Source organism: Peromyscus leucopus, chromosome 1, assembly GCF_004664715.2.
Source record: "Peromyscus leucopus breed LL Stock chromosome 1, UCI_PerLeu_2.1, whole genome shotgun sequence".
Lineage (NCBI taxonomy): Eukaryota > Metazoa > Chordata > Mammalia > Rodentia > Cricetidae > Peromyscus > Peromyscus leucopus.
The window spans coordinates 170776514-170793951 of record NC_051063.1 but is presented as its reverse complement, the minus strand read 5'-3'; the positions used below and the strand labels follow the sequence as shown (position 1 = coordinate 170793951).

Sequence of the window (17438 nt, the reverse complement as noted above, 5' to 3'; positions counted from 1 at the left end):
GTTTCTGCAAGGTTGAGGTTGATTTCCCCACAGTCACCAAGCAGAGGGGAATGGGGTCTTACAGGGTCTTTTTTGCTTTCCTACCCCACTGCAGAAACCATGGTCTCTGCAGAGGAGCTGATCCATTGAGAACCAATAGCCTGGGCCTTCTGTCACTTAGATCACAACCGCAAGAGGTGATTTATTCATGGCTGCCACAACTGAGTCCCTGAGAAAAAGATGAGGCCACAGAAACACTGGATATTCAACACACAAAATCACAATCACCCTGTCTCACATTCCTACAGCTTCACGTGATTGCCTGGATGAAATTGATGGAATTCGGGGATTGGAAGGAAGAGGGAGAACCAACCTAGAAACACAGCAAGGTAGAAAGGACACTTGCTAAGATCCTCACACTTCAACTCACCTAATCAGTCTTCCCACAGAAAGGTGGGAAGTTATCAACTTTGGGAGTTTCCTGGTAGAAATTTCAGGGTCACTCATATATCTTCTGCAAATAGGGAAAGTTTGGTTTCTTCTGTTCCCATTTGTATCCTCTTGATCTCCTTTTGTTGTCTTATTGCTCTAGCTAGAACTTCAAGTACTATATTGAATAAATATGTGGAGAGTAGACATCTTTGTCTAGTTCCTGATTTTAGTGGAATAGTCTGAGTCTCTCCATTTAATTTGATATTGGCTGTCAGCTTGCTGTAAATTGCCTGTATTATACTTAGGAATGTTACATGTATTCCTGATCTCCCCAAGACCTTTGTCATGAAGGGGTGTTGGATTTTGTCAAAAGCTTTTTGAGCATCTAATGAAATGATCATGTGTGGTGGTATTATGTTCCCCAAAATATTGTGCACCCTAATAAACTTATCTGAGGTCAGAAAATGGAACAGCCACTAGATACAGAGGCTAAAAAATGGTGGCATTCACACCTTTAATCCTAGCCTTCTGGAGACATGGATCTCTGTGAGTTCAAGGATACACTGGAAATAACCAAGCATGGTGACTCACGCCTTTAATCCTGGAAAGCGAGCCTTTAATCCCAGGGAGTGATGGCAGAAAGCAGAAAGGTATATAAGGCCTGAAGTCTAGAAACTAGAAGCACTTGGCTGGTTAAACATTTGGCTGGATAATCTTTTAGGCTTCTAGTAGCAGTTCAGCTGAGATTCATTCTGGATGAGGACTCAGAGGCTTCCAGTCTAAGGAAACAGGATCAGCTGAGGAACTGGCAAGGTGAGGAAGCTGTGACCTGTTCTGTCTTTCTGATCTTCCAGCATTCACCCCAATAACTGGCCTCAGGCTTTATTTTATTAATAAGATCTCTAAGATTCATGCTACAGTCATGTTTTTTTTTCCTTTCAGTTTGTTTATATGGTAGCATTCTTGCATCTCTGGCATGAAGCTTACTTGATCACAATGGATAATTTTTTGCTGTGTTCTTGGATTCAGTTTGCCACTATTTTGTTGATTATTCTTGCATCAATGTTCATGAGGGAGATTGGTCTGCAATTCTCATTCTTTGTTACATGTTTGTGTGTTTTGGGTATCAGTGTAACTTTAGCCTCGTAAAAAGAGTTTGTCGATGTTCCTTCTGTTTCTATTGTGTGGAACAATTCAAAGAGTATTGGTATTAGCGTTTCTTTGAAAATCTGGTAGAATTCTGTGATGAAACCATCTGATCCTGGACTATTTCTGGTTGGAAGATTTTAATGACCGTTTTTTATTTCCTTAAGGGTTATAGGTCTATTTAAATTGTTTATCTGGTCTTGGTGTAATTTTGGTATATGGTACCTATCCAGAAAATTGTTCGTTTCTTTTAGATTTTCCAGTGTTGTGGAGTAGAGGTTTTTGAAGTATGACCTAATGATTTCTGGATTTCCTCATTGTCTGTTGTGTTGTATCCCTTTTCATTTCTGATTTTGTTTATTTGGATGCTCTCTCTCTTTGCCTTTTGGTTAGTTTGGACAAGGGCTTGTCTATCCTGTTGATTTTCTCAAAGAACCAACACTTTGTTTCATTGATTCTTTGTATTGTTCTCTTTGTTTCTATTTTATTGATTTCAGCCCTCAATTTGATTATTTGCTGGCATCTATTCCCCCTGGGTGAGTTTGCTTCTTCTTGTTCTAGAGCTTTCAGGTGTGCTGTTAAACCATTAGTGTGAGATTTCTCCAACTTCTTTATGTTGGCATTTAGTGCTATGAATTTTTCTCTTAGCACTGTTTTCATAGTGTCCCATAAGTTTAGGTATGTAGTATATTCATTTTCATTGAATTCTAGGAAGTCTTTAATTCTTTCTTTATTTCCTCCTTGACCCATTGGTGATTTGGTTGAGCATTATTCAGTTTCCATGAGTTTGTAGGCTTTCTGTAATTTTTGTTGTTATTGAAATCTAACTTTAAGCCATGGTGGTCCAATAAAATAGAGGAGGTTATTCTCAAATATTATTAAGGACCCAGTTTAATAATATTCTTCCCAGGGGCCTAGAAGAGAAGCTATGAACAGTGAACATTATTTTTGGGAAATAAATCTGGGGAAATAAGCACTTTCTTTGTCTACTTTATTCCTCTGGGATAAAATCCTGGCTACACAGCTACAGTTCTGTTTTCATGCCTAGCTTTTTTCTTGCCTGATTTCTCTCTATATTTATCTACTGTCCCCTCTAAGTTCTATCTTAATTCTCTCATCTTAATTCTGCCTCATCTAGGTCCTTCTCGTTTCATCCTTACTTATCTAGTATGTCCCTAGCTGGCTCTTTCTCATCTTTCATCTTGTCCTCAAGTTCTCTCCTCAAAATCTTCCTCTAAGTCTCCTTATACCTCTCAGTTTCCCCAAGTCTCTGAGGTATTCAGTTATAAACCCAAGCAATAGCAATCCTCTGGCAGAGCAAGTCATCAGGCTTGAATTCATACAGGGTTATAAAGGCAGGTAAGAATTTACCTCAAGCAGTGAGTATCAGGCTTTCTTTTACAACACAAAAAGGGAGTGGTAAAAAAAAAGAGGTCAACTGAGAGCTAATGATTGATTAGTATATCAAAGAAAAGAGATTTATATACTCAGTCTGCATTCCTAGAAGTGATTAGGTAAGAAGTTAGGAGTCTACAATGTTAGTGAGGTTGTATAAGAAAGGAGGGTCTCTGCTTAAATTACACAGGAAATGAAGCTATACACCTGACCTAGGAGACAGGCATTGTTTCTATAAGGTTGTTACCTTAGTTCAGATTGTTTGGCCTTGGATGCTTGATAGGTATTTAGATAAATACACTGTTAGGAGTTCTTGGAAGCACACATAGCATACAAGAAAATCATTGTAGGAACCATTTAATATATATACAAGAGCTAAAACATCACCAAGACTTCTTAAGCCATGGCTTGGCCTTGGGAAAAATCCTTGACCTTTCCATGTAGTAGTTTCTGTGATAGTAGCTGAATTCCATTATGTTTTCCTATGCCTTGCAGCAGTTCCAGTTTTTTCATTTAGTAAAAGAGAATGTTTAATTCTCTCTAGGGTAGCAAAATGCATGGAAAAATTTAAGGTTGGAGATGATTTGAAAAATGAAAACATGTTTAATTAATATTTATAATCAATAATCTATGTAGATGGCAAGTTGAGAATTAGTTTAGCCATCTACTAGGTATAGTTGTATATAATAAGAATTTCTCTGTCCCAAGTAGGTAGCAGAGGAGTAACATAAAAATCTATTATTAGCTAGTATAGCATAATATGGTCAAATGTGTCTAAATACTATAACTGTGACTTATCAAAAACATAAAAATCTATTATTAGCTAGTATAGCATAATATGGTCAAATATGTCTAAATACTATAACTGTGACTTATCAAAAACAAATGATTAGTTTGGAACATAACTCTATCAATCTCTGATTAGTAGTATTAATTTGGTTAAATGGTATTTTAAAAGAGGCATTGTTAGATAAAGAGTTACTTGAGTTAGTCATGAGCACCTGTTGGACCCAGGTTGCAGTTGAAACTGACCTAATAATTTAAATTTATAATCAAGGCAATATTGACCCATTTAGCTATGGGAGGACTGTAATAATCTATGTCAGGGTATGCATAGCAAGACTTACAGAACAATTGTCAGAAGTACATGAGGAGAAAATCTGATAGTATATAGATTTCAGGATCATTGGCAGAATTTATACAATTAATAATAGAGTATTTTTAAGGGCAGTCCAGCCCCTGGGCTGGGGAGTTCAGCACCAAAAGAGGGGTACATCACAAAGGGGCTGTAGAAATTATTCATTGTTACTTCCTTCTGATATGGGTCTGAAGCTGAGGGACCTGAAGGCTGGAATGCAGTGAAAACCCTGGTAGAGCAGGCTGTTTTAGGCTCTGTAAGACATGTGTAGCAGGATTTTCTGTCTCAGGTGCTAGAGGGCATGATGCAGGGCTGAGCTGGACAACACATGTGTGTGAACTGGGGGATGGGATGCAGACCTGCAGCTATACAGCATGTCTGTGGTCCAGAGGGTGACAACCTATAACTCTTTATATGATTAGAATTTCTGCTGGAAACAAATATATGTATTAGTGGTAGAACAAGCAGCTGAGGAGTTTTAAGAAAGAAACTTTTCTCTTAAGTATACCTATGGAATAATAAATACGTGGTATAAGCAGATGAGAGAAGGGGATGAGGCCATGGAGAGAGGGCATAATCCACTCACCCATAGAAGTAAAAGAAAATTTGTGAATGGGAGACATAAAATGTAGTCAGATTGTGTTCCTCCTGATCCTTCTTTGCTTGTGAGAATTGGTCAGTTTTGATCTCCTGGAGAATTTTTTATAGTATTTTTATTTTATAATTGACTTAATTTCACATATCAGCCAAAGATTCCGGTCCTCCCTCCTCCAACCTCCCACCCCTCTCCCCCAAGCCACCCCCCTATTCCCACTTCCTCCAAGGCAAGCTTTCCCCTGGGGAGTCAGCTCAGCCTGGTAGACTCAGCCAAGGCAGGTTCAGTTCCCTCCTCCCTACACCACGGCTGAGCAAAGTGTTCCATCATAGGCCCCAGGTTCCAAAAAGCCAGTATGCACCAAGGACAGGTCCTGGCACCACTGTCTGGCAGCCTCCCAAACTGTTCAAGCTAATCAACTGTCTCACTTATCCAGAGGGCCTGGCACAGTTACATGGGGGTTCCTCTGCAATTGGTTCACAGTTCATGTGTTTCCACTAGTTTGGCTATTTGTCCCTGTGCTTTTTCCAATCATGGTCTCAATATCTATCGCTCAAACAATCCCTCCTCTCTCTCTCCAATTGAATTTCTACCTGGGGCTCGTCCATGGATTTCTGCATCTGCTTCCATCAGACACTGGATGAGAGTTCTATCATGACAGCAAGGGTGTTTGGCCATCCGATCACCAGAGCAGGTCAGCTCAAACACCCCTCCACCATATCCAGTAGTCCACTGTGGAGGTATCTTTGTGGATTTCTGAGGACCTCTCTAGCACTCTGCTTTTTTCTATTCCCATGGGGTCCTCATTCATTATGGTATCTCCCTCTCTGTTCTCACACTCTGCTCCTGATCCAGCTGGAACCTTCCTCTCCCCTAAGCTCTCTTTTCCCTGACCCTTGCCCTCCATTATCCCCCTCCCCCAGTTTGCTCATGTAGATCTCATCCATTTCTCTGTCATTGGGCAATCCCTGTGTCTTTCTCAGGGTCCTCTTTACTAGATAGCCTCCATGGAGTTGTGAGTTGCAGTCTGGTTATCCTTTGCTTTACATCTAGTATCCACTTAGGAGTGTGTACATACCGTATTTGTCTTTCTGAGTATGGGTTACCTCACTCAGGATGATTTTTTCTAGTTCCATTCATTTGCCCACAAACCTTATGATATCATTGTTTTTCTCCACTGAGTAGTACTCCACTGTGTATATGTACCACATTTTGTTTATCCATTCTTCAGTTGAAGGGCATCTAGGTTGTTTTCAGGTTCTGGCTAATATGAATAATGCTGCTATGAACATACTTGAGCATGTGTCCTTGTGGTGTGATTGATCATTCTTTGGGTATATGCTCAAGAGTGGTATAGCTGGGTCTTGAGGGAGGTTGATTCCCAATTTTCTAAGAAAGCACCATATTGATTTCCAAAGTTGCTGTACAAGTTTGCATTCCCATCAATAGTTGAGGCATGTTCCCATTGCTCCACATCCTCTCCAACATAAGCTGTCTTCAGTGTTTTTGATCTTAGCCATTCTGACATGTGTAAGATGGTGTCTCAGAGTCGTTTTGATTTCCATTTCCCTAATGACTAAGGATGTTGAGCAATTCCTTAAATGTCTTTCAGCCATTTGAGCTTCTTCTGTTGAGAATTCTCTGTTTAGCTCTATAGCCCATTTTTTAATTCGACTGTTGGGTATTTTGATGTCTAATTTCTTGAGTTCTTTCTATGTTGTGGATATCAGCCCTCTGTCAGAAGTGGGGTTGGTGAAGTTCTTTTCCCATTCTGTAGGCTATCACTTTGTCTTGTTGACCATGTCCTTTGCCCTACAAAAGGTTCTCAGTTTCAAGAGGTCCCATTTATTAATTGTTTCTCTCAGTGTCTGTGCTACTGTTGTTATATTAAGGAAGTAATTTCTGGTGCCAATGTGTTCAGGACTACTTCCCACTTTCTCTTCTATCAGGTTCAGAGTAACTGGATTTATGTTGAGGTCCTTGATCCATTTGGACTTAAGTTTTGTGCATGGTGACAGATATGGATCTATTTGCAATCTTCTACATGTTGACATCCAGTTATGCCAGCACCATTTGTTGAAGATGCTTTCTTTTTTCCAGTGTATAGTTTTGGCTTCTTTGTCAACAATCATATGTTCATAGGTGTGCGGATTAATGTCAGGGTCTTCAGTTTGGTTCCATTGGTCCACATGTTGGTTTTTGTGCCAGTACCAAGCTGTTTTTATTACTGTAACTTTATAGTAGAGATTGAAGTCAGGGATCGTGATACCTCCAGAGTTTGTTTTATTGTACAGGAATCTTTTGCTGTCCTGGGTTTTCTGTTTTTCCATATGAAGTTGAGTATTGTTCTTTCCAGGTCTGTGAAGAATTGTGTTGGGATTTTGATGGGGATTGCATTGAATCTGTAGATTGCTTTTGGTAAGATTACCATTTTTACTATGTTAATCCTACCTATCCATGAGCATGGGAGATCTTTCCATTTTATGACATCTTCAATTTCTTTTTTCAGGGACTTAAAGTTTTTGTCATACAGGTCCTTTGCTCGTTTAGAGTTACCCCAAAATATTTTATATCATTTCTGGTTATTGTAAAGTGTGATGTTTCTCTGATTTCTTTCTCAGGCCCTTTGTCATTTGTATATAGGAGGGCTACTGATTTTTTTTAGTTAATTTTGTGTTCTGCTACATTGCTGAAGTTGTTTATAAGTTATATGAGTTCTTTCGTCAAATTTTCGGGTTCACTTATGTATACTATCATGTCATCTGCAAGTAGTGTAAGCTTGACTTCTTCCTTTCCAATTTGTATCCCCTTGATCTCCTTATGTTGGCTTATTGCTGTGGATAGAAATTCAAATATTGAATAAGTTTGGGGAGAGTAGACAGCCTTCCCTTGTTCCTGATTTTAGTGGAATCGCTTTGATTTCCTTCCCACTTACTTTGTTGTTGTCTGTTGGCTTGTTGTAAATTGCCTTTTCTATGTTTAGGTATGTTCCCTGTATTCCTGATCTCTCCAAGACTTTTATCATGAAGGAGTGTTGGATTTTGTCAAATGCCTTTTCTGCATCTAGTGAGATGGCCATGTGTTGTTTTTTTTCTTTGAGTTTGTTTATATGGTGTATTACATTGATAGACTTTAGTATGTTGAACCGCCCTTGCATCCCTGGGATGAAGCCTACTTGATCATGGTGGATAATTGTTTTGATATGTTCTTGGAGTCTGATTGCCAATATTTTATTGAGTATTTTTGCATCAATGTTCATGAGGTAGAGTGGTCTGTAGTTCTCTTTCTTTGGTGAATCTTTGTTTGTCTTTGGAATCAGGGTTAATTGTAACTTCATAGAAGGAGTTTGATAACATTCCTTCTGTTTCTATTGTGTGAAACAATTTAAAGAGCATTGGTATTATCTCTTATTTGAAGATCTGGTAGAATTCTGTGCTGAAACCATCTGGTCCTGGGCTTTTTTGGTTGGGAGACTTTTAATGACAGTTTCTATTTCCTTAGGGGTTATTGGTCTATTTAAATTGTTTATCTGGTCTTAATTTAACTTGGTGTGTGGTACCTATCCAGAAAATCATCCATTTCTTTCTGATTTTCCAATGTTGGGGAGTACAGGTTTTTGAAGTATGATCTGATGATTCTTTGGATTTTCTCATTATCTGTTGTTATTTCTCCCTTTTCATTTCTGATTTTGTTAATTTGGATTCTCTCTCTCTAGCTCTCTCTCTCTCTCTCTCTCTCTCTCTCTCTCTCTCTCTCTCTCTCTCTCTCTCTCTCTGCTTTTTGGTCAATTTGGATAAGGACTTGTCTATCCTGTTGATTTTCTCAAAGAACAAATTCTTTGTTTCATTGATTCTTCATATTGTTCTCTTTGTTTCCATTTATTGATTTCAGCACTCAATTTGATTATTTGCTGGTGTCTGTTTCTCCTGGGTGAGTTTGATTCTTTTTGTTCTAGAGCTTTCAGGTGTGCTGTTAAGTCGCTAATGTGAGATTTCTCTATCTTCTTTTTGTGGGCAATTAGTGCTATGAATTTTTCTCTTAGCACTGTTTTCATAGTGTCCCATAAGTTTGGGTATGTTGTACATTCATTTTCATTGAATTCTAGGAAATCTTTAATTTCATTCTTTATTTATTCCTTGACCCATTGGTGATTGTATTGGGCATTATTCAGTTTTCATGAGATTGTAGGCTTTCTGTAACTTTTGTTGTTGTTGAAATCTAACTTTAAGCCATGGTGGTCTGATAAGATACAGGAGGTTATTTCAAGGGGTTTTTTTTATACTTTTGAGATTTGCTTTGTGATCAAGCATGTGGTCAATTTTCAAGAAGGTTCCATGGGGTGCTGAGAAGAAGGTATATTCTTTTGTGTTAGGGTGGAATATTCTTTAGATATCTATTAAGTCCATTTGAGTCATAATGTCTGTTAGTTCCCTTATTTCTCTGTTAAATTTCTGTCTGGCAGACCTGTCCATTGCTGAGATTGGGGTGTTGAAGTCTCCCACTACTAGTGTATGGGGTTTGATGTGCAATTTAAGTTTTAGTAATGTTTCTTTTACAAATATGGGCGCTCTTGTATTTGGGGCATAAACATTCAGGATTGAGATTTCATCTTGTGAGATTTTCCCTGTGATAAATATGTAATGTCCTTTCCAATCTCTTTTGATTGATTCTAGTTTGAAGTCTATTTTATTAGATATTAGGATAGCTACACCAGCTTGCTTCTTAAGTCCATTTGATTGGAAAGTCTTTTCCCAGCCTTTTATTCTGAGGTAGTGTCTGTCTTTGAAGTTGAGGTGTGTTTCTTGTATACAGCAGAAGGATGTATCTTGTTTTCATATCCATTCTGTTACCTGTGTCTTTTTATAGGTGAATGAGACCATTCATATTAATGGATATTAATGACCAATGATTGTTAATTCCTGTTATTTTTTGTTGTAGTGTTGTAAATTTCCCTTCTTTGGTATTTTTTGGTGTGGTATCTATTGCCTGTGTTTTCATGGGGGTATCTCACTTCCTTAGGTTGAATTTTTCCTTCTAGTGTGTTCTGTAGGGTTGGATTTGTGGAGAGATATTGTTTAAATCTGGTTTTATCATGGAATATTATGTTTACTCTGTCTATGTTGATTGAGAGTTTTGCTGGGTATAATAGTCTAGATTGCCATCCATGGTCTCTTAGTGTCTGCATAAAGTCTGCCCAGGACCTCCTGGCTTTTAGAGTCTCCATTGAGAAGTCAGGTGTTATTCTTATGGGTCTGTCTTTATATGTTACTTGGCCTTTTTCCTTTGCAGCTCTTAATATTTTTCTCTTTATTCTGTATGTCTAGATGTTTGATTATTATGTGGCGAGGGGATTTTTTTTTTTTTTTTTTGATCCAGGCTATTCGGTGTTCTGGAAGCTTCTTGTATCTTTAGAGGCATTTCCATCTTTAGGCTGGGAAAGTTTTCTTCTATGATTTTTTGAATATATTTCCTGTGCCTTTGAGTTGATATTCTTCTCCTTCTTCTATTTCTATTATTCTTAGGTTTGGTCTTTTCTTGGTGTCCCACATTTCATAGACATTTTGGGTCATGACTTTGTTGGCTTTACTGTTTTCTTTGACTAATGAATCTATTTCTTCTATTGTATCTTCAACACCAAAGATCTGCTCTATTATGTCATGCATTCTGTTGGTTATGCTTGCATCTGTAGTTCCTGTTCATTTACTCGGATTTTCTATTTCCAGCATTCCCTCAGTTTCTCTCTTCTTTATTGTCTCAATTTCAGGTTTTAAATATTGAAATATTTCCCTCACTTGTTTAATTGCTTTCTCTTGGCTTTCTTTAAGGGATTTACTGACTTCTTCCAATTTTTTGTTTGACTTTTCTTCGAATTCTTTAAGAGAATTTCATTTCCTCGTTAAAGATCTCTATCTTCTTAAGGTCATTTTTGAGGTCAATTTCTTCCGTGTTGGGATTTTCAGGTCTTGCTGATATAGGTTCTGATATAGCCATATTAGTTTTTATGTTGTTGACTGTGGTTTTGCACTGGTGTCTACCCATCTCTTTCTCCACTTAGTGCAAATGGTGTCTGTGTCTAAGGGAGCCTCTCTTGATCTCTTGATCTGATCGATACACTTGGTCCTGTGGGAGCTCTTGATCCAATCAGTGCTAAGGCACTCTTTGTCTCAGGGAGCAGCTCTTAGTCCAATTGGTGCTTGTGGGATCTGTCTCAGGGAGTAGCTGCAATCTTGGCATGTGGGTGGGTTGGGAGGAGTGGGGCTTGTGGGATACAGAGTCTGGTGGGGATGGTGGTAGTCTGACCTGTCTGCAGGGGATCTGCCTGCCACCTGGCCTGAAACTGGGACTGCAATGGGTGGTGGTATTGGGGCTCAGGGTTGTGCCCCTGGATCAAAGCCTAGGGACTGGTGTGTTCAAGTATGAGGATAAAGGCTCACCTCTTCATCCAATCGGGTGCTGGCAGGCTCTGTCTCAGGGAACAGTTGCAGTCTCAGAGGGTGTGTAGGATTTAAGGGAGGTGGGGCTTTGGGGTTACAGGGTCTGGTGGGGGATTGTGGCAGTTTGACCTGTCTGCAGGAGGCCTGTCTATTATTTTCTTTCCCCATATTTTAAGGGTTTAATTGGTCTGGAATATTTAATTTCCTGAACCCAGAAGAAAATAACATAAAACTCATAGGTTTTATACTTTGAAATAAATATAATATCACCTGTGTAATAAATTTATTGTGATGTATATGTTGCATATATATGTATTTATATGTACATTATATTATATGTACATATATATACAATATATTATTATTTGGTTGGAGGACTGTGAGGAAACTATAATTGACAGTTCTGATGGTTAATCTGAATATATGATGAGGAACTCAGCTCAATCAATGAGTTCTGGATAAACAGAACTCATATTTCCTGCTCTGCATGTCAGCTTTTGACTTCCATTATGTCAGGGTTAAAAAGCAAGGTAAAAGTGAAATACTGACAATCTTTATTTAGGGTGAGGAGGTATACTGAAGAAGCAATTTTGTAAGTCTATGACAATTATATTTTGATTTCTAAAGGTGGCTGTGGGAGATGGCAATCAAGGCTGTGAAGCTCCCCTTGGCTCCAATAAAGTTCATTTAAGTTTTTAAAGTCTTGTAACAGCCTGTAAGCCCGATTTTTTTTCTAACCAACAAATACTGGGGTGACTCAAGGGCTGGTGGGAGACTTTGTATGCCCTATTTTTAAGCTTCTCCTCCACCAGACAAGTAGTAGCTACAATTCTCTCAGCATTCAAAGTTGATTGTTTAACACAAATAGGAGCATCAGATTTCCATGTAGTAAGGTCAGCAGTCAACAGTGGCCCCTAGGATAAATTTTGATACCCTAGTCTAGTCTGATGTGGAACTCACAGAGACCCACCTGTCTCTACATCCTGAGTGTTGGGACTAAAGGAATGTGCCGCTATGCATGACTACATAGATTTTTTTGGGGGGGGGGGTTGGTTTTAACAAGACAGGGTTTCCTTGTGTAGTTTTTGGTGCCTTTCCTGGAGCTCGCTCTGTAGACCCAGATGGCCTCAAACTCACAGAAATCCTCCTGCCTCTGCCTCCCAACTGTTGGGATTAAAGACATATGATACCACCGCCTGGCTCCCATAGCATTACTGTATGTGTTGTTCTTTTAGCCTTCCAGTTACTGTGATGAAATGCCACAACCCAAACAAACTTGGCAGTTAGGGGTTTATTTGGCTTAAATGTCTTGGTCAGGGTGTGTCATTGAGGGAAGTGCAGGCAAGAACCATGGGGAAAGGATCCTGGCTTCCACCCACAACTTGCTCAGCTGCTTTTCTTATAGAGCCCATAAGAAAGGGGATATCTGCTAGAGGATAGCACCGGGTCATTCTCCACCAAACAGTAATTAAGAAAATGACTTGCTGGCCATTATGATGGAGGTGATACCTTAAATAAGGTTTTCTCTTTCCATGTGAATTTAGTCTGTCAAATAGACAAAATCTAAGCATCCTGTCTTTATTGGTCATCTGTTCCTCTTTCTTTAAAAGGAATGTCAGGTCTTTTTCTTCTTTTTGGATTGAGCTGCTTGTGGTTTTTATTGTTACTATTGTTAAACTGTGAGAGTTCTTTATATATTTTAGCCCACGTGCAGATGTACAATACGTAACATTTTTTGGCACTTGAAAATTATCTTTCCACTTTGTTGATCCATGGTCTTTTACTTGTTAATAGTGCTAAATCTGGGGTCCCAACTGTACGTAGTCTGGAGAAATAGAGTGAGATCGTTGATGTCTGTATACAAGACATAATGGTTAAGTCAACCATTTCACATCCACTACACCATTTATTATGGTGAGACATTGGAAATTTGTCTTGGCTACTCTGAAATAAACTGCCATTGACTACAATCTTCTATGGGTTACTTCAAACCTGCTCCTCTTTCCAATGTAAAAGTTACATCTTGCTACAAACAGCTCCTTGGTGTTTCATTCCCACAGCCAGTTTAGCCTTCTTATGTATTTATTTATTTATTTATTTATTTATTACTTATTTACTTATTTATTTATTTATTTTACAGTGTTCTGCCTCCACACCAGAAAAAGGCAACATATTTCATTATACATGGTTGTAAGCCACCATGTGGTTGCTGGGAATTGAACTCAGGACCTCTAGAAGAGCAGCAAGTGCTCCTAACTCCTAACAGCCATGTCTCCATAACCAGTCCAGGAATTATTTCCTGCAGGCAAATACTAATAGACACTGCTTGGTGGAAGGTCAGGTCATTATTCACATTTAAGGTTACCTTTCAGGCATAGCAATGATCATTTACCATGTGTCTTATTATAGGGAAACTGAGACAGGAAACACAGTCACTGAGTCAGGGTCACATAGGCCATCAGTGGCACAAGCTATCTGTCCAAAACAACATCTCCAGGTTCCAATCCTGGAGACTTACTAGGTGGCCTTCACTCTTCTGATCATTTCATAGATTCAGGATTCTTATAGGGCTCCCAGATTCATGTCAATCAACTTCAAACACCTGACAAGAATAGCCCACCCGTGGCCCAGCCTGAACTAAATGTCAGCCAGGTCCTGAGCTATGTGAGAACTCTGAAAGGCTGTCAGGTTTCTCAGGGAAGCTCAATTGGAACACTAATCATAGCCTATCTGTAGGACAGTCCTGAACAGCAAAGGCTTGGAAAGCACTGGTCTACACTGAGTAGTGGAGGCCAGTGCAGCTGGAGGGACTCGAACCTTGTGTCCCAAAGCAGGCAATGTGTCAGTGAGGACCAGGAGATAAAATGAGGTCTCTGATTCCAAGTCTTGAGTCTGACCATCACCAAACAATGCAGCCCAGTTCACTCATGAGAAAGCCCTTGCTTCTCCCATAAACAGCACAGAAGGCCCCATTATCTCTGAGCACTCAGTCACTCCATCTGCCTGTAATTTGCTTCCTGACTGATTCTCTAAGGATCTGGGATGGTGGAGAGACAAGAGACTATCTTTGGTTGAAAGACACCCTTGCAAGAATCAGAGGTACTACACAGGGCAATCTTCTCTCTGTGGTTAGCACAGCAATGATACCCAAAGCTAAAATCACAACCAACAATTCCAATTCCATGGAGATTGAGGACTCAGTAGTATTAATGTGTGAGCCTATGACTCAGAACATAATCTACCTTGGAGGATAAATGACCAAAGCTTCTCAGAAAAGGACAGGCTGAAACTGTCTGAGGACAATAAGACTCTAACTTTACTCAGTGTTGTGAGGACTGATATAGGACCTTATGAATGTGACCTGGAACTCAATGAGTGCTTGCCCAAGTGACCCATTCTCTCTGAATGTTACCTGTAAGTATTTTCTGTTTCATCCTGGCTCCAACTACCTAAATACAGAGGGCTACAGCTACCATACTCAGTCCTGGTCCCCTTGGATTCATGATACAGACCTACCATACAAATACCTAGGCTGCCAGGGCATCCTGGCCCAGCCCAAGCACATGTAGACAGGCCCAGCATTTGGCTTGAATGAGCTGCAGGGACTTCTGCCTAGAGAGGCTCATGGTGATGGAGACAGGGGACATGTAAGACTCAGGCTCAGTGCACATATGACTATGTAGAGGGGATGTTTGTGTGTTGTGCTTGAGATATATCAGGGCTTGTGCATGATGAATGAGTACTCTTCCACTAATCTGCAAGCTAACTCTGGTGGAAATCTGCTTAATTAAGGTTAAAAGCTCAAAGAGATACTATGGCCATCTACAGACCAGGATTTCCCTTTCCCTCTGCTGATATCAGGTGTGGCTTTGTTCTGTTTGCTCCAGATGGTCCAGATGTCCCGATCATATCCCACTCAAATATTCATTTCCATTCAAAGACAAACCTCAGCCTCTACTGCCACACAGATGCTAACCCACCTGCACAGTACTCTTGGTTTGTCAATGGAGAGCTCCAGTCATTCTCCCAAGAGCTCCTTATCCCCAACATCAATACTAATAGTAGCAGATCCTATTCCTGCTTCATCTATAACTTTTTCTCTGGAGTGAATTGGACCACAGTCAAGAACATTACAGTCCTTAGTAAGTGGATCTCTGAAATATCAGCACCAGGTTTAGAATGGACACTTTTGGCATTCTGGGAGGGTGCAGAAGCATTGAATTTCCAGCCCATGTCTATGCGAACAAGCAAAACTCAGTCTTCCCTCAAGCCCCCCCCCTCCATCCCTATGTCTAATGGCCTCATAGTTCTCCGGTTTCTGGCTGAGAGGGATGGAGATTGCAATATGAGAAGGAGGTTCTCCCAGTCTTGGAAAGCCTTTGGTTGTGTTAGGGACTTTCCAGGGTTAGGAGAACCTCAAGATCAAGATTTCTTTCTGTGCCTACCACAACCTTTCCTGTCCCCTCCATTTTCATTTTATGACCTCCATGATGTAGAAGGAGCACCCAGTGATTTCAACAGTACTCACTTTCTTTTTCTCCAAATTGGCTGAGAATATTCCCCACAGATGGGGACTAGACCTCTGCTCAGAGGTCTTTTCCTGTCTCATGGGTGTGGTGGCTGGCTCAACTTTGACTCCACGGGATGGAAAGAGTGGGTGGAGAATGTGCCTGGGAGCACTGGTGAACCATGTCACTGACAGTTGATGATGATCTTTTGCTTACTCTTCACAAGGTTCAAAAAACAAATGCCAGCTGAGTATGGTGGCACACATTTTTGATGCCAGCACTGAGGAGGGAGAGGCAGGTAGATAGTGAGTTTGAGCTCAGCATCAAGTGCCAAGTGAGCTAAGACTGTACAGTGAGACCCTGTCTCAAAAATATCAGTACTGAGAATTAGAGTGGCAAGCTGTGGTCAGCACTGTGATTATTCACTTCTACTCTGTAGTATTTAATCCATATCCATGGGGCAGGAAATACATTTTTCCTACAAACAGAAATTCTTTAGTAAGGGATTTCTCCCAGTCCTGAGGTCTAACCTTTAATACCTTTAAGATTACGTGGGCTTAACCCCATGACAAATTATTTTAATAATAAACAAACAGAAGGCTATTTCATAAAAGAGGGTCCTGACTGTTCACACTTACCAAAAGTGTGAGCAAGAATTCCAACAAAAATCATTGGGAAATACATTCCCTCCACCATGAGATTTCTGGACATGTGGTGTGAAGAGGCTCCCAGTTTGGAATCTACACAAACAACCTGAGTCAGTGTCACTGTGGGTGATCTTGGTAGGAGTAAGATTCAGCTCTCTCCTTACAGAACATATCTTGAACCCAAACATGTGATCTTGCAGAGGGCCACTTCTTTCTATGGGCCCTGTGAGCTGGCTGAGATCTCTGAGGGTGAAGGACTCTCAGCTGTTCCCCTCCACTATTTATTCACAGATCCAGTGACTCCACCCTTCATCCAAGTCACCAACACCACAGTCAAAGATATGACCTCTGTGTTCCTGACCTGCTTGTCAAACGACACTGGGATCTCCATCCATTGGCTCTTCAAAGGCCAGAGTGTGGAGCTCACAGACAGGGTAAGGCTGTCCCAGAACAACAGCACCCTCCAAATAGACTCTGTGAGGAGTGAGGATTCCGGGGACTATCAGTGTAAAGTATCCAATCAAATCAGTTCCAAGAGGAGTGACCCCATCCAGCTGGACATAAAACGTGAGTGACCTCTGTTCCCTCCTTACTGCATAGTGTTGGGGGTGGGGGCAGTTTCTTTATCAAAAGAGTACAGAATGGGTCAAAGTCACAAGGAGAAAAACATGGTTCAAGCCAGCCTGGTGATGGATGCATGTGAATCTCATGATAACACACCAAGCAATCTGAGCACAGTGCTGCATGCCTTTAACCCCAGCATAGCAGAGGCAGAGACAGTTGGATCTCTATGAGTTACCAACCACCCTGGTCATTGTAGCCAGTTTCAGGTTACAGCCAGAGCTACATAGTGAGACCCTACCTCAAAAGAGAGAGAGTCTGAAGCAGGAGGCATAGAAGTACAAGGCCACTCAATGAATGTATCAGATACTGCTGACTCCCCATGGGTGACCTTGCTTTGAAGGAGGTGGAAATGGGGGGTTGTTTGGGAAGGAAAGCTGGGGGCTGGAGGCAGGAGGAAAAGGGGAATCTGTGGTTGGTATGTAAAATGAATAGAAAATCTTTTAATTAAAAAAAAGCAGTACAAGGCCAGTCCAGATTACATTGTGAGACTCTCTCAATAATAACAACAATAGATGTCAATATAGCAAATAAATAGAAATG

General features: G+C 40.3%; 1 protein-coding gene across 1 annotated transcript in view; it reads left to right on the top strand.

The window, feature by feature from the left end:
* LOC114686809 (carcinoembryonic antigen-related cell adhesion molecule 1-like) overlaps positions 1-17438 on the top strand; it is a 130238-nt gene that overhangs the window by 94256 nt on the left and 18544 nt on the right. Inside the window, exon 5 of the mRNA XM_037201461.1 lies at positions 16566-16841. Coding sequence (XP_037057356.1) covers positions 16566-16841 — 276 coding nt within the window. The remainder of the gene's footprint in view (positions 1-16565; positions 16842-17438) is intronic.